The following is an 18,703-nucleotide window of genomic DNA, read 5'->3' as shown; positions in this document are numbered from 1 at the left end:
GGTTTGTACGGTTTGAAAGGCTTGCATTTATCTGCTCTCCCTTTTTAAACAGGTCATAATAAGCATCTTCCAATTAAATGTCTTCTTTAATAAAATAGTCAATCCTTTCTTTCAGATATTCTGCTAAGAAATATCTTTAATACATTACACATGAGTGGATTTAACTGAACACTCTGATGATGCTTTCCTTAGGTGCTTTCTATGAGGCAAGCCATTACAGTATTAGGAATCAATGTTTGCATTCGCAGTCCAGTCCCCTGTCACAGGACTATGGATGCCATCTGGTTTGTAAAGCCTGCCTGCATCCCCTGATTATATCTTTAGCTTCCTTCACTGCCGTGCCTGCCAGGTGAGCTGCGAACCACTGCAAAGGCAAAGAAACAGAGAGGCCTAGTGGGGTCATTCCTAATAAGCTAGCGTGTGAATACTAATCAGTGGTGGGGAAGCAGAGGTCACCCCAGCCTGCCTGTTGGCAGGTAGCGATGTGCTCTGTGGCAGATGGCAGGCATTATCGACTCTCCACAAAGGCCTAGAAGAGAAATAAGCACCAGGGCTGAATGATAGAGTTATTGAGATTCTGAGCTAGATGCAAGCAGCTGTGATATTTGCCAGTACCCACCGTAAACAATATGCCAGCAGAATTTTTAAGAAGAGCATGTGTGTACAAACATGAAACAGAACTCATTTGAAAAATGTTAACACCGTCTTCCTCTTTAACCACGTGTGCACCGAACTCAAGCAACTGCAATTAATGATCCCTCTTGAGACATCTGGCCCATGGACATGTGGTCTCTGAAATCTACGGCTTCTAATGACATCAGGAAACACACTTGCAAAGAGAGAAATACCTTCATTAAATTCAGAATCAAGTAATGGTTAAAAAGATACCAAATAGACTGAGGTCACTGAGGACATATATTTGGTGGCCAATCCTGACCCAGACTGCCAAAGCCAACCTGTTGTTTCATGTTCTATTATCTTCAGTTGATGAATATTAAACCCTCAAATCAAATCATTTTGGAATATTGTCATAATCATGAAAAATATTTATATTACCAAAATCACAGAAATGGCGAAATTCAGCCAACATTGTCCAAGGTCACAGATATTTTGGTAGAAGGAAAAAAAACTGTTCTTCTTTTGGGGAAAAAAAAAGTCATTAGTGTGCATGAGAAGTGGACAGAAAAAGGGACAGGCACCATCAAAATGCTTCCAGTTCAGGCCCCAGCTGTAGATGAAAAATATACTCCAACTCTTCAGGTACTTTTACTTCAGATTTGTCCTAGGCACTGTTCTAGGACATTTTGGCTATATTGAGTTAAATAATTAAAGTTATTATTTTATTTGGCAATAATGAAACCATAAGCATGTTTCCCTCCTGGAATAATATGCCTTCTAAAAGGATGGGGCAACAAGCCAATCAAAATCCTTTCTTCAGATGCCTCTGAATATGAACAGCCACTTGAGATAACAGAAACAAAGGGCATTTAACTCATCAACATATTTTCTCTTTTTTCTACATTATGCAAAACTCTGAAACAGTTAAGCATTGTGTATAGCAAAAAACTAAAGGGGCTGAAATTTTGTGAGGAAAAAAAAAAGCAACCAAAAAGCAGTTTATCCAGATGCTTCCTTTTCTCTATATAAGTTTAAGATGCATGCGTGTGCACAGACTTGACATTCCAACTACTAATTACTGTGGAAATCTTTTAAAATTCATTTTAATTAAGGTAATGAGCTTTTCTTATATGATTCTTACCTGGTTAGGTTCATATACCATTAGTCTGTTCTGATATTGTGCCGTGTTCGTTACTCCACCTGTAATGGATTAACATGTGTTAGAGCTTTCATGAATAAGAAATAGGATATTCCAACATAAGAATGAGACTCAATTAAAGGAAAATTAGCTACTGCTGAGGATCTGTTTGTATACCCTCGTGGTGAACCCATGACATAATTAAGAAGCTTATTGTTGAAGCAGTTTCATTTTCAAGAAACATTTCAGAAGCAATCCAGTTGAGAGCAAGCAACAAGTATGCTGAGATTATCAAGAGGTCCCCAATTCGGGCAAGCTGCTCTGCATGGCCAGATGAGAGGAAATGAATGGGGTCAGAGTGGGAGTGAACACAGCACACACAGACAAGTTTCTATACAATTTATGCCAGGGATGTAGTTATAGGGAAAATTCTTGTCCTTAGCTAAATTGGCAGTTTTACAGCTCTAACCTTCTGTACACTAACACAGTGATATCGTGATATCTCTTTGGAAGAACCATATGTAAGAAAAGGCATTACTTCTCAAAAGAGATCCAGAGCCAGTGCTGCCCAACAGAATATAGCAAGAGCCACAAATGCAAGTCACGTATGCAATTTTAAATTTTCCAGCAGCCACATTAAAAAGCAAAAAGAAACGGTGAAATTAAACTTTGTGTAAATTTTATTTAACTCAATGTAGTTATGATCACTTCAACATGAAATTAATATAAGAAATAGAGATATTTTATGTTCTCTTTTTCATACTAAGTCTTCAAAATCCAGTGCGTATTTCACACAGCATATCTCAATCCAGATTAGCCACGTTTCAAGTGCTCAATAAGCCACACATGGCTCACGGTTACCACATTGGACAGCACAGGTCTAGAGTGCAGCAGTGCAATTGCTGTTGTCTTCAACTTTTTTGAAGTCCTCTTGACAACTGCTTAGATCCAAAGGACTTGAGACCTTCTGCTTAATCAAGAACCACTAAAAAATCATCACACTTCTCGCTAAGTTTCTCATATTTGTCCTCATTCTTTTCATTGTGGTATACATTGAGCCCTATAAAATCCATAAATTATTGATTCTACTTTAATTTTTACCATCAGGGCTGGCCCCGTGGCTTAGCAGTTAAGTGCGCGCGCTCTGCTGCTGGCGGCCCAGGTTCGGATCCCAGGCGCACACCAACGCACTGCTTCTCCGGCCATGCTGAGGCCGCGTCCCACATACAGCAACTAGAAGGATGTGCAGCTATGACCTACAACTATCTACTGGGGCTTTGGAGGGAAAAAATAAATAAATAAAATCTTTAAAAAAAAAAATATTCTGTAATTTTTACCATCAAATGGAAAAACTAAAAAACAACACATAAAACAGCACAGTGAGAAAATATCACTAGGAGATAGTAAATGTTAGGTAATACCAGGAATATGAGAAAAAAAAAACAAAAATCAATCTTTAGAAATATTGCCTTTAGACATTGTTCCAGATGCTGGTATAAAATGAATAATATTCTTATTTCAATAAGTATCCAAAGAAACAGCTAATTTTGCAATAAAGATCTAAAATTGAGCCAGACTAAAAACAGTTTCTTATTGAAATTTTTTTAATTTAAAAAATGTATACTGTTACAATATTGACCAAGACGGCCTTAACATTCTCCTCAGCTTGACTATACTTTAGACAAGCTTCTTCCTGTTTCCAGGCCCCGACCTCCCTTTTCTTAGAGCACTTAACCAGAAGCTGTCGTGTAATTGTACATTCTTTCTCTGCCTCTTTGAGATGTAAATCATTTAAGAAGACCTGGAAGCCATACTACTGAAATGTAATCATCAAGGAAGATAATGCCCCTCTCTCCCATTTCCTATGGAGGGTAGGAGCCTAACTTTGACAGGTGCCAGTCAACAAACATAAATGGCCTAATCACAGAGAAAAACATTTATAGACTCAGGAATAAAGGAATGTGCCCAACCCATCACATTGATCAACCCTCCTCCAAAAGTCCTTCAGTACTTTTCCACTAGCTCACCCCAAGAGTTAAAAACCCTCCTCCCTCTTGTTTTTCAGAGGAGATGATTTCAGACTACATTCTGGTCCCTCTCCCACAGTGCAATAGTCTTGAATAAAATCTTCCTTGTCTGTTTAACTTTGTCCAGTATAATTTTTATTTTCACAGTTCAAATATTTTGAATAGATCACCACCATCAAGTCCACGGCCAGGAGACAAGTCAACCAGAATCCAGAGGATTTTCAACTAAGCTGGAATACTCAATCAGTACTAATGGATACATAAAGAGAAGGGGACATGTTGAGGCCAATCATTGCTCTCTCATTCAACCCCAGTAAGGAGATAATATCTTTCATGTAATTGACCATGCCTATTATTAACTGGAGGGCTTTTTTTTTTAATTCTCTCTGAAGCTTGCAACCACTTTTAAGATCAATGAAAGCTTTGTCTGCAGAGGAAATCCACAAAGAACAGAGAGAAGTGAGCTTCCTGCCCTCAAAGAAAGTCTTCTCTGCGTTTCTCATTGAATGTCTCATTTTTAAAATGAAATCAAAGGAAAAGAAAACACACTTAAGAAAGCTGAGGCTGAAATGCCTACATAGAGTCAAAATGCATGTCAAAATAAATACAGGGGTGTGTCTGCTCTTTCCTCCCAACCTTCCTTTTCTTATGTGATTAAAAATTGAATGTCCAATAATTCTTTCTCAGCATAACTACATAAGAATAATCAAATCTATTGAGACCTCACAAGTCTTCAGGGTTAAAATGATTGCCAAGTGCTTTTGATCTGGGCCATAACCACCAGATTAATGTCCAGCTCGCCTATAATCATTTCTCCAAATGAGAGGGAACAGAGGGTAAAGCTCTCACTCATTATTTCAAAACTTTGATGGTTTCTCTACTTGTTTTAGAAATATGGGACAGAATTAATATCTACTGCAGTAAACTATCTGTTTATGACACTATTTGAAAATATTTACAGTACTATATGTATCAGACTCTGCCCCTTATAGATTAAATGTACAACCATTGGATTAGAATGTAGCTATTACATCCTCTCTCCCAAGCAAGGCACCTAATTTATCTTTATGCTCTTCAGAATTATTATTTCCTGTCTTCCAAAGATGCATTTATAATAGTTTTTTTCTTAATCTGCACTCTGTAATTAGATTCCTACCCTTACATACAAATTTTCACTCATGACAATGTTTAGAAATGAGATATTGGGTTACTAGTTGGAAATAAAAATACAAGTCCTAGTTAGTTATTCGGTTGATTACTTCTAGAATGTTAAACCACAGGAGGTGCCTAAAAAACCTAGTGCTGTAACTTTTGCCAAGTCAGGATTACAAGGGAAAACCTTAGATTGGTTCTATTGCTTTTCCCCTCTGAAATAATTTACAAATAAGCATATAAATAAAAACCATTTCTTCTCAGTACAAAAGATAAATTTTTAAAAAAAGCATCCAAGTTTGCAGCCCCCATTTCTTCAGCAGTGTTCCTCATTTGCAGAGCTTTATCATTACATTCCCTTCGCATAACACTCTTCACTTTTAGATTAATCTGCTGAAATGAGATGCTAAGGATTTGCATACAGATTTGACTATACAAAAATAGATATGGAATTAATAACAGTCTCTATATGTTTTAATTTCTCCTAGACTGGAGTACCCTTGCCTGCAGCAGTATTCCTGGTTTTGAAAGTCATCAAGCTGATTTGTCTGCTCTGGGTTATGATGCCACATGCTGCTATACTGTCCCCTGCAATCAAAGCACTTGCAAAGATAGATTCCATGCCTTCCTCTATTGAGTATATTTTATAGATTGGCAGTTTTGATCTCCCTCCCCCACCCCAGGGGGGATAATCTGCATCTTAACAGCTTTCTATAGATACATCTGTCATTAAATATGCCATCTTGTATCAGCATCCGTTTTTAAAGCCAAGTTTTCCCTAACTTTGAAGTGCCACAAAGTTAAGACTTTTCAGCCAAAATTGAAAATGAACAACCCTGTCTTATACTTTTGAACTGTGACTTAAAGATATACTGCAGGTTCCCCCAAAGTCCAATAAGTCTTTAAAAACTGCCAGAAGGAATGAAAAGTTACCACCACGCTACCAGCAGTGAGCAATGCTTTCTATCAAGACAAGAGTAAAGCATTTTTCTTAAGCTTCCCTGTTCAGCTCCCCACAAAATGCTATGACAAATGGATGAACGCATACCAGAGAAAGGATGACAAGTGACTGCCAAACAAGCAACTTTTGTCTCCACTACTGAGAATTCGCCAACTCCCAAACTCTTTGTGCTCAAAAGCAACAACTGGTCAATAATGACAGTGTCTATAAAATCGCATGTTTACAAAAACAGCCCTCAATATACGTTGGTCAGGGTAAGAAGTCAAGTCTGGAGGCTCTGCTAATTTTTGTTTTTCAAGGACAGAAAATACCTCTGTTGATAAATAGAGACATGCACTAAACTCTTTAGTAGAAACTTGTGGTACCTAATGCAGCACCATGTCCTTCCTAGGACAGAGCAGGATGCAAAGAACTGTTCATGTCCATGCTCTTTGGGGAGACACTCCAGGCTGGAATTCTGCCAGCCAGTTCAGGATTGTGGAAAACCATCTCAAGTTCTCTGCAACTCCCTTGGAGACCTGCAGTGCCCAGCTTCATGCTAGTCTAGGGGGAGAGTTTGGGGACAGCCTGTAGCATCAACCCCACACAGGCTCCTTGATGACTCTATCCTTGGGGGAGCCATTTAACACAGTGAAGCTCAGGTTCCTCGTGCAAAATGGAGATGAGAATCTCTCTCTCACAGGTTTTACATGAACTAGCATGCATGGTGTAAAGGCAATCCATAATTGGATTCGACAATATTGTAGTAGTTTGTATGCAATATTAAAAAAATAACTTAGCATGGAATATGGAATTAATAAATGAATGAGTTTTGTACTCTGAAATAGATTTCTTATCATTCTTTTTTCTAATAACCAGAATTACTGGCTGCTTTATAAGGATATCAAAGGCTTTTTCCCTTCTTTTAATAGTTTAAGCTTCTCCTCTGTAAACTTGCTCCAATTCTCAAAAGATTAAAACTCCACACTTATAGTCTAATTATCAAAAGAATGACCTAGCATTAGGTGTGAGTTCATATAAATCATTTTTTATAGAGCCAAACTCGTCATTAGTCCTTGATAAAAGAGACACCATGAGAATATTTATAATAAATGCAAAAATAAACTTTTTTATTATCTATACATGACATTAGGCTGTCCATATTTTTAGAGTGTTTATAATGCTATATAAACAATTAAAGAATCTTTCTACTAAATTAGCATCTTGAATAGAAGCATATTTAATCCATGCATTAAATTAAAACTAGGATCCATATTATTTCTGTCACACTTGAGGAAGCCACAGAAATAGATGGGTAATTAATATATTCAAAATCTGCAAAGAAAGTCTCAAATTTACAAAATATCTGTAAAGAAAGGGTTAATGCACTTGAAAATACAAATTATATTTATGTCACCTAGAGTGAACAGATATAAACTTGTGACTCAAAAATACGTAAAGTATGCACCATATGTTATTTTAAATAAGTGAATGATAAACAAGGGTAAAATCTATAATGCAGGTGTCTGCTGCCCTGTAAAATCTCAATAAAATTCACTCTAACTCTCCTCCTTCATTCTGTAGAAAGCTGAAATCCTGCCTCCAAAGATTTCTGCATGTTCCTAGCAGGGTTAAGCTCTCAAGGTCACCTCTCCATCTCTCGTGTCCTAGCTTTGCTGCATTTTTGCTGGATCTTTCTTTTATCTCCCTCGGCCAACAACCAAATTCTTCAGCCATTCCTCATTTCCATGATGTAGCTTTAACCTTCTCTCCTCTTGGGAATAAAGAAAATGACATATTTCCCATATTCTTAGGTAGAGCAATTCAGCTTGCTCTGTATTCTATCTTCTTTTTCTAGATTCATCTAGACAGACATAAATGGATCATATAAACAAAGGCTGTTTTCTCTATGAGAGGAATTCTGGAGTCAATGGGTGGATTTTTCTTTTTTTAACTACTTAAACTACCAATGTTAAAGGCCACTAGACTACTATATTATAATATGCTATTCTTTCAGAAAACAAAGTTCTAATCTAAAACAATGTATTTTAGAGTAGCTCCATATTTTCACTGTTTCTTTTTACATTTTAACTTTGTATTACCATTTATGTTTTAGAAACTGAACTATAGAACCACAACAAGGAAGACAGTAGGTGGCTCAGCTCCATGCCCTGAGAAAGATGGTCAGGTAAACAATTAAAGATAATCAAGTGATTATCGATCCTAAACAAGACTCCGGGTAGGATGATTCTTCTGTGCATCATTTACTTTCAGTCATGTCATTTGGAAGTTCTTTTTACAACGGAAGTATCTGTTTTTGAGACCTCTGTTGTAGTGACAAACAACTGGTTTGTGTGGTTTTGTGGGGAAAGCACGGTTTTCAAAAACCAGAGACACCAAGATCAAATTCCAACTTTGTCAAACACTAGCTGTGTGATCTGGGAAAATCATTTAACCTCTGTAAGCCTCATTTCCTGAGCAGCAATGTGAGGGGTAAGTGCCACTTCTTCAGAATAAAGGGAAATCAGTTCAGGGTGAGAGCTTTGTTAATTATGTTGGAGAATGCAGGTGATCTGATTGCTTTCTTTAAAGCATTCAGCTCTTTTTAAAGCATTGTACAATGGTTCCTTTCTGTTTGGCTTCCCTCTCAGTCCCGTACTATAGTGGTTTTGTTTTAATCTCTGTCAGATGGGGAGTAATAAAGGCTGGGGCAGAAGAGAAAGAAGAGGAGAAAATAACTGCTAGGGGCAGCTGGTTGCTAGAATCTAAAGCACAATATTTCATTCTTAGTGGACATTCCACTAGGACATTCCACAAGTTCACTAGGAACTTGTAAGTGGCCATGCCAAGTTATTAAGCTCCAGCCCTCTACCAGGCAGGTGGCTTCAGCACGTGGTAGCTGCCTCCAGGGGCAACAAACAGATACTCTCTACGTACTCACCCCTGCAACAAACTTTGTCCTCCCTCAAGCAAACCTTAAGCCCTTGACACTTCACTAACGGGATCCCACAGCAGGCTAAACTCCTTCCAGTAGGATCATTTGGGCTATTCCCAGCCTAAAAACCTTCCATGCTGAGTAAATCCAAGGATCTGCCCTCTCCAACTCTCTGCTGAGCACCAACAAAAAATAGGACAGAAATTTGCAAACTGGGCTGCCACAATTTTGTGGTTTCCAACATCTGTATGGGTTCTGACTTTTTTTAACATGTCTGTTCCCTCTGTTTTCTTTTTTTTTTTAAAGATTTTATTTATTTATTTTTTTCCCCCAAAGCCCCAGTAGATAGTTGTATGTCATAGCTGCACATCCTTCTAGTTGCTGTATGTGGGACGGCCTCAGCATGGCCGGAGAAGCGGTGCGTGGGTGCGCGCCCGGGGTCAGAACCCGGGCTGCCAGCAGCAGAGCGCGCACACTTTACTGCTAAGCCACGGGGGCTGGCCCCGCCTCTGTTTTCTCTCAGAGAATTTTTTCCAAGGCCACTCCCCTCAGGCCCTCCCCCTACTCTTGACACTGCACAACCTCAACAGACAACCTGGCTCTCACTTGACTCCATCGACAAGGGACCTCCTCAGGTTCCTGCCCCTCCCCTGTGAGCTTACCCAGGTCCACATCCATCAATGACTCCTGCCCTCTAGGCTTGGAGCTTGCGGGGTTTCTCCTCCTGTCCAAGACTAAACCCCTTCTCAACTCCCTCCTGCCTGTTAGGGACCCTGTGTCTGTTGTCAATATGGTATCCCCCAGACTTATCACCATTCCTGGTACCTAAGAGGTGCTCTCAGCATTTACCAACCAAAGCATGTCCCCATTTCCTTCACCTTCAATTTCATTCGCTCCTGTCCCTTATCTATAAATTTGCTTAATGCACTCACATCCTTAAATCAAAAGTTCCCTCCTTTGACCTTACATGTCCTCCTTTAGCTACTCTCTCTTCTCTCAGCCGAACTTCTTTCTTTTTCTTTCCTTCCTAAAGCCAAAATGCTATTTATTAATTTGTAATGAAAAAAATGTGACTGTCCCATGGACTCAAACACATGTGTACCTAGAAACAGTTCATTCTCTCCCTGTAGGCAGGAGCAGAATAATCGGAGAGTTGTCTGGTAAGCTCAGATTTGGGGAATGAAGTTTACATGACATCCCAACTTCTGGCAAATATAGCCTCTACCTGCATTTTCACTTCCTCACTTTCCAGGCACACCTTCATCCACTGGATTCTAGCTTCCACCTTCTTCCACTGCCCTGAAACTGCTTTCACAGCAATTACCAAGTAGTTCCTGACCGAAAAATGCAGAGGGAATATTTGGCCCTTGGTGTCTCTGTAGTATTGGACACGTGTCACTGTGCCCTTCTGCTCTGGTCGTGGTTCCTGTAACACTCCTCCTTCTCTGAGCTTGCCCTCCCACATGCTGAGGCTCCTTCCTTAGTTCCCCCTCCTTTATACCCTTTTCACTAGTGTTTCCCTACCTTCTGCCCTTGGCCCCTTTCCAGACCATCTCTTGCCCATCTGTCTCCTCACACTCCCCCCCACCTCCTCATCATATCTCACCTGATTTGCTGGGAGAACCTCCTCACTTATATTTGCTCTGAGAAACAGAAGGCAAGGTCCTCCCTCCGAGTCTGGGAGGAGGAGGTTTTCAGGAAAGTGAGGAAGTTACAGCCAGTGAAGGAGAGTTGTGAGACACTAGTGGGAGGGTGTAGAGATGTCTTGGGGAGCTGAGTGTATGCCCATACGATGCCCCTCTGCCAACTGGCCTCCTCCCACCGGACTCAACTACTCAGGTACAGGCACAGACAAAGTGGACCACTGGGTGTGTGCAACATTGTGTGCCTGCCAGGGGGCAAGAGAATTATTGAAATGATTGGACCGTGAAGCCCAAGCATGAGACAGGGAAGGTTAATGGGTAAGTAGGAAGTAGCCAATGGACCCGAGGCCAAGTTAGGCTGAAGGTGCTACAAACTTTTGTGAAACTTCTCATGCCCCTGCACTAAGTACTCCCTGCTTTGCACTCCTTCTGTACCTTAGAAAGATTTCCATCATCACACATAGCACATGCTATACTACAAGTATCTGTTACAAGTCTGTTCCCTCTACTATACTGTGAGCCCCAGTGCAGGACGTAGGTCTTACTCTACTGTGTTGCTTTAGCACTAGCCCAGAACAAGACTTAACGAGGTTAGGAACCTTGCTCAGCATCTTCTGGTTGCAAAGAAGTGGAGCAAGTTTCACATGAGTCTGTGACCTCAGTGCACCACAATCTAGCCTCCGCCATGCCCCCTGTTAGTTCCCAAAATATTAATATATACAATAATTTGTATATAATATTTTAGATGCAAGTAAAATAATATTTGTGCAGATAAAGGTAAAGCGATGGCATTTAAAAAATGTTAATGAAATTTTACATTGTTCTAATTTTAATGAATACTAGAACAGCCAAAGTTCCTTTAGTAGGTTTGAATAAATTAAAGTTATTTAAAATGGGGCGATGCAAGCTTCATATAAATGTAATCAAGATGAAAATAAATATATCTTCTAGGGAGTAAAAGAAGCTTTAACAAATGTTCTTTCATTAATGAAATATTGGAAAAACTCTTTGATTGTCAGCTTCTAGAGGGCAGGAAGTATGTTTGCTGAATTAATCTTATTTATCTATAAACCAGCACTAGACTTAATAAGGATTAGTATTCACCAGGAGAATCAAGAAAGCCCTAAATACTGCTTTTGAGTAAAGGCAGTAGCATTTGTCTTGTTTTGATGGTTTTAAAGCACTGATTTTGTGGTTAGCTTCCCATTATCCTGCTGCCACTGACAAAAGTGAACAGGTCAGCTCTTCTGCAAGATGAGCTCAGGATTAATTTTCACTCACAGAAACGGATCTTTTCAGTAGTTCACAAACAAGATCTTACAATGGAGACCACACCTTTTAAAGCACAACTGCAGGATATTGAACACTTATTTTACTTCAGTATTGTGACTTTCAAGTAGAAATGATGTGGGGCATTTGTGAATTGGGTGACAATGTCCAATGCTACAGGAGCCTGTAAAATCTGACTATCTCTAACATCTTAAATTAAATGCTAAGGGGCATCTCCATACAGCCTGATTTTCTGAATTCATCTCTGCTTGTCCCACTTGAAAAACCACGGACAGGTTTCAAGATGTCCTGACCCCAAAATGGACAGAGAAAGAGGAGGGGGTCCACGGAGGGAGTGAGCACACTGGAAATGTTGAGTCTCTAAAGAAACATTCATTTTCTGTTCTACGGAACGGAAATAAGCCCCTAAAATCCACGTTTTATAATCCTTACTAACTCCACCTTAGGCAAAGCTGGCAAAACACCAGAAGGATGCCAATGACCCAATGCCCCATCAATTAAATTGGCAATACTTGATTAGTTGGTAAAGGATAAGGAGTAGCCTCAAACACTTTCAAATCAAGGTAACACCTCTAAATCAGTGATAGAGTGAAATATACCTATCTTTTTTTTTTAAGGGGCCTGTTAGCAAATCTAGCCACCCCACTCTATCCATGGTTAGATTCACAACTGATTTATTATAAGCAGGCCTGAAGAAAGAGGCAGACGACTGAAGGTATCAGAAATTTCACTGGTGATTTCCTCTTCTTTCCAATTAAAGGTATTGTACTGTACACAGGGAAGTGAGATTTTCATCTCAAGTACACAGTAGGGAGAAACAAACCTGAGAAAATTGTGATTGTTTTCATTAAGTATGGTTAACACAGACAGCATATATTAGTGCAGAAGAAGAACAAAGAAAATGTATTTCCTTTCACAGTCGGGGAAAAAGCAAGTGATACAGCAATAAGATCTGTAATAAACTGATACATTTAATAAAGTGGAAAAGGAAATATATAGACCCACATTGAAAGAGAAGTCAGCTTGACACCAGGATGATAGATCCAGCAAGTCTAAGACGGGCTTTTGTGCTTTCTTAAGGCCTCACTAAAGAAGGCACTAAGCAGTCATATCTTTAAAACTATGTAAGGGAAACTCCAGCATATTTTAAAAGGCTACTTTTATAGCCAAAAAAATAAGAAATATTAAAATATTTATGAGAAATTCATAGAAAATTTAGAAGCAATGCAAAATTTAGGAATGCAGTACATTAACAATATATGAAAACTAAATGAGTCGATGGAAGGAATGTAAATTGGAATAATATATAAATTACAGTGATTTCATAAATCCATCATTGTTTTGTTATCCAAGTCAAGTACAGATCTGTTCATTCTATTAGCAAAGACTTATTTGTAGCCAAATTTGAAGTTTCTTCAACAAAGCTAAGAGGATATAGTCCTAGTGGTTATTTTTTTAACTATTGAAATATATACTTAAAGGAAAGGGAATAAGTCACCAGATAAATGAGGCTCTTATTTACATATGTATCTATAAATACTAACATACACACTCATATCTAAAGTTTATTTGGCATATAGGAACAGTAATTGTTGGGTCCACCTCATTTATCCTCTTCCTTAGTCCTAGTCTTAACTTCATTCATTAATTCTCAAGCACTTAAACCCTGACATGAGCTAAGTTTCTTCAGTGAAAATCAGTGAACTGCTAATAACTGAGGCACAGCCCAGAGAAGCCGAGACTGTGGCTGTCTCCCTGGTTACTAAGGACAGCAAAAGGAAAAAATGGGCAGAGTCCAAACGAATTTAGTTTAAATGCAAGGAAGAATTTTGTCAGAGCAGATGTTAACTAACAAGACAAACAAGATTGCTGAGGGAAGCTGAGAAGACTTCACAGGTGTACTTAAAAGTGATTGTTTCTTCTAAGTACAAACATCTCAGAGTTACTCTCAGTATTTAAGTTATTTGATTTTCCTCTTTGTCTTAGACATAGAAATTCAACAAGTTCCATTTGGATTACAAAATGAATATCCTCCAACTAAAAGAAGATGCAACTTTTCTTCCCCGATAGGCAAACCTTTCAAAGGAGAACATTGCAGGTCTTTTTAATAGGATTGGAAACACAGGTTGATAATGGCATGTTGATTGAACACAGGCCTCACAGACTCCTTCTGTCCAACTGAAAAGGCAGTCGTGAGGGGTTTGAAGGAGTATGTGGGGGTGGATGAAACAAGACTGGCAATGAGTGGATTACTACTGAAGCTGGGTTATGGATACGTGGAGTTCCTTATAATAGTTTCTCTACTTTTTCCATAATCAGAAAGCTTTTTTAAAAAAAGAGAAGGAAAAAAGTAAACTAAAATAATCGGTGCCCCCAAATAATCAGGAAGAATGGGAGAGTAAATAGGAATGAAGAATTAGGATGGCATGCATCACTACAATTTACAGACAATGCAAAAACATTATTTTAGTCAATAACTTAAATTCCTTCCCTCAATGCATAGCATGGCTCTTATCTTGATCTATGCCCACTGCTATACCCATCAAAATGGAGTTACTGGGATTTTACTGCGCTTGCCCTGTCTTTGATGAAAGGCTCCTAGTCAGGCAGCACAAGGTGAAAGAAAAAGCCTAGGACCTGGATAAACCACAAGGTGTGCAACAGCATCCATGAATATCAAAAGTTGACAATCTCAACAATAGAAGGTTTGGTAGAAAAAGAGGTGTGATGGGCCATTAATTTCCATCTTGAATTCTTACTCCACTAATCACTCAGAAAGTCACAGAAAGGTCAATTACTTCCCATGACGTTGCTCTCTACAGAGCAGGTGCTCAACACATGAATGTTAATTAGCTAAAATGGCATCCTTAGCTCATTCATTCAATTACACATGGCCATAACACAAAGCTTGACTTTTAAATTTATGCCACAATGAAAGTGTTTTTTGATAAATCCAACATATGATGCATGTTCTACCTGATATCCAAAGAAGACCATCTGTCACATAGCCAGCATGACATGAAAGGGATCGGTCAAAGGACTGCACAAAAGTCCATTTGTTCTTCTTGGGGCAATATCGCTCAACTGTAGGCAGAACCTGGCGCAGTTCATTTCTGCCCCCCACTGCATAGAGGTATTCATCCATGGCACCCAGCACGAAATGCTCCCTGCAGTTTTTCATGGGTGCTATCTCTGCCCAGGAATTACTGCGGGGGTCATAGCGACAGGCAGTCCTCACGGCACACGTCCGGCCACTGGCATGCTCCACTTCCCCTCCTGCTACAAACAGGAAATCCCCCATGACTGCCACACAATGGTGGCTCCTTCCCACGGGCATGGGAGCCAGCTCACTCCAGTTGGCAATGGCAGCTATGAGAGCATTCTCCTGATCAACAGGATTGAAGTACCGAAGTTCCTTGACTTTACAGACCTCACGTTTTTTCCCACCAATGATATACAGAGTGTCTGACTGGAAACGTGGTTTGGTCCTGCGAGTCTGCCACACGGGCTGTGCATAGATGCTCTGGTGGTATTCCAGGGCCTCATTGACAAGAGCTGTTGCGGTCTCACTTGCCTGGACGAGGGGGTGGGACAGGGCAACTGTATGGAGAGTATCCACATCCATCAGGCCAAAGCGGATATACTGTAGGAGCTCATCCATGTACTGGTAATGGCAGTTGTGTTCCAACCACCTCACGGCTAGCTGAAACAGAGGGAAGTGAGATGAGAGGAGAATACAAAGGTAAGAAAGAGAGCCAAAGCCACAGCATAGAGGCAGGTCACTGTGTATTCTTTCAGACACTTAATATAATTTTTTTCTTACAAACTGCATAACACCAGAATATTCTGATATCCAGTTGAGGATTTGTTTTTCTGCATCAGCAGAGACACAAAAGAACTCAAGACGTTTTAGGAGTTAGGAACAATGTTAAGCAACATTGACGGGGACTTAAGGTATCACTTGGAGTCAATAATAATAATCGCTTTTCAAAGAATGAGAACAGTGTTGTGAAACAGCCTGTTCCCTTATGTTTCATACAATAAGAGGTTTCATACACTCCACCACCAGGAAATGTCAACGATGAGTGGTGTCATCACAACTCAAGCGATATATGTCACCCATGAGTCAAGGTGCTGTATCAATACGAGTAATGCAAGAAAATCTGTGATCATCTGAGACCACAGGGTGTACTTGAGAGAAAATCAATATGACACTAGTAGAATGATTTAGAAAGAAAAATCATTTCCCCTGCCCCTTTAGTACGTATATCAGTCAGGAAGCAAGAGAAGAAAAAGAAAGATCGCAACCTATCAATTTTATTTTTTTTCTCAATTAGGTCTCATCTTGAAGACAGTTGTTTGCACATGTAAGATATTGGCAATTTGTTACAGCCATTTTCACAAAAACAGGATATAGAGGTGATTATGTTTGTATTATGGACACAATAGCAGAAAATCATCCTAACCTTTTCGATTAGGTCTAGATCTCTTTCAAGGAGGAAAAGAGTAAGAACTTTTGGCTACAAATAGAATTTCTTAAAACTAAAGCAGGTGCCTTAAGTCTCAAATAACAAAATTGCACAATAATTTAGAAAATACCATCAACAAAGAAACAATTCATGTTATGGAGCCCCTGAAATAATTTAATTAATGTGACTTAATATTTAAGTTTGGCAAACCTTCCCACACACCAGCATAAAGAAGTATCTTTAATATCCCCAGTCAACCTATTTGATAGGAATTATTCTTAGCAGCACTTATATTAAACAAGATCTTCTAGACAATACAAATGTGGATCTGAAGGTATTAGCATGAAAAGGTAAAGTAATGAATTAGAATAGTGAATAATTGTGTTATGTTTTACTTGCTTTCTGACCAATGGAATTGGGGTTCTGGGCTTCCTTTTCCAGCTGATGCATATCATGAGGAAAAATATCTACAGGAGGAAGGAGAAGAAAGTGCAGTGCTCTTGGACCATTACTCCTGGACAAACATGAGCTGGGTTTTCATCCTGGTGAAAAGGATTACTCAGCCTTCTGAGGCACTAGGTGATTTCAGACTTTCAGAGTTTCCATATCCTTTTGACAAAGGGCTCCAAAAGGCAAGGCATATTTTGGGCTTGTCTTTTTAGGTTTCTGAATGAAGAGAATGTAGGAAGTGAATTCACTTCCGATACGGACTGAATTGCATCTCTTAATGAATTATATAGTGAAGAGAAATGAAAAAAGAACGTCACTGGGTGCCAGATAGCCAACCAACGCCAAGGAGGGCAGACACCATGGAGGGCAGTGAGGGACACTCCCTCTTTGTTTTTCTAGAAACTGGCATTTTTCATGTAAATAAGATACCAACCTGATGAAAATAATTTATCTGTGTATGGTAACATCAGCAATAATCAAAGATATTGCAGAAGAAAAATGTCACTCATCAATCACCAGGTTTCTGCCAGAAGTGGAGAGAGTTGCCACAGGCAACATCCTAGTTTTCCTCCACCCTAATTTTAGAAGTTTAAAGCGATGGGGTTCCAATTATTTCCCTGAAGAGATAATTCAACAGCTTAATAAAAGACTTTCCATTCTTTGCCCACAGAGCTTTCAAAAGTTCTCAGGGATAAAGTCACCCCAACTCAAGGCCATTTCTCATACGCCAGGTAAAATTTCCTGAAACTTAATGTTTGATATTGCCCCTAATTTAATTGAGTCATTCCAGCTGATATTCCTTTGCTCTGTAACAAACTCCTCAGCATCCTTACATCCTAATGTTTCTCCATCTTTCATATGGATACGACAGGAAACAGCACAGGAGAAACATTAGAAAAATATCCACGGTTCCATAGCCTCTTTTTATAGCATAGTGCTGCCCGTTTAATTATTTTTCTGTTTCTCATAAATCAGTTCTTCCTATGCCATAATCAGTCTTCTAGCCCATCTCTTAACACTCTCCAGCTTATCTTTATCTTTCTAGCAAACAGTGTCACTACTGCGTGAGAGGCACAAGCCACAACTAGGCTCTGCCTTTAAGAAAACCTCTAGCGAATCAAACTGGCAGTGGAACAGTGACCACTGTGATCTATCATTGATTAATTCTGGCCTTCTGTCTACTATCAGCCCTATGTCATGCGTATCATGATGCTTTCCATGTTCAATTTCCCCAAATACCATGTATTACGGAATACTTTGTGCTCATACATTTAGTTTGTATTTTCTTATTTATAATTTTTTCTTACTTATAATTTTTTCTTATTTCTTGCCAATATTTCTAACTTTTCATAAATTTCATATAATTTTCACACCTTTATGTAAATATTTGCAGACTACACAAATCATTCATACTTGTTGAGTTTATCTTTTCTCCAGATCAAAGGTAAATATAATTTAGGATTAACTATTCTGCCACCAACTTCAAACCAATCTCACCTAGATATAGTGCTATTTATGGATTTAAATCCAGTGCTTCTCAAACCTAACATGCACATGAATTACCTGGGGTTTCTGGTAAAAATGCAGATTCTGATTCAACAGGTAGGGGGAGGAGGATTGGGAGTCTGCATTTCTAACAGTCTCCCAGGTGATGCATATGCTGCTGGTCCATGGACCACACTTTGAATTGGAAGGTTTTAAACAGATTCCCATTTGTGAGACAGTAAATTGCTGCCTCGTTAGAGTAAATTAAGTCTGTTGTTTCAAATTTAAGAAGGTTTAAATCAAACAAAGTCTAGGTAGGATGCCTTAGTAAAGATATAGGACACTTGTACCTTAATATTATGGGTAAGACAGCATATTGTGGGACCTTGATTCTATAAGGTCTATAAATCGACAGCTGATTCTGATGGCATAAAGTGAGTCACATAAACACTCTGTGCACTTTTGCATTTGCAATAATAAATCAACAAATGTAAAAGCATTGTCGTACTCTGTTTTTACTTTTGTTAAAATGTAAAAGAGAAAAACCACTAAAACC

General features: G+C 39.1%; 1 protein-coding gene across 3 annotated transcripts in view; it reads right to left on the bottom strand.

The window, feature by feature from the left end:
* The window catches only part of KLHL32 (kelch like family member 32), a 188,287-nt gene that overhangs the window by 15,112 nt on the left and 154,472 nt on the right, over window positions 1-18,703 (bottom strand). For 2 of the 3 annotated variants that reach the window (XM_087443907.1, XM_087443908.1), the window contains exon 2: window positions 1,760-1,818. In XM_087443907.1, the coding sequence (XP_087300033.1) occupies window positions 1,760-1,818 (59 nt within the window). Of the gene's footprint in view, window positions 1-1,759; window positions 1,819-14,719; window positions 15,447-18,703 lie in introns of all 3 variants that reach the window. The other variant, XM_004422138.3, reaches the window with a different exon arrangement.

This window comes from Ceratotherium simum, chromosome 19 (assembly GCF_057802395.1).
Source record: "Ceratotherium simum simum isolate JZ-2026a chromosome 19, ASM5780239v1, whole genome shotgun sequence".
Classification (NCBI taxonomy): Eukaryota; Metazoa; Chordata; class Mammalia; order Perissodactyla; family Rhinocerotidae; genus Ceratotherium; species Ceratotherium simum.
This window is presented reverse-complemented; position numbering and strand designations above follow the sequence as displayed.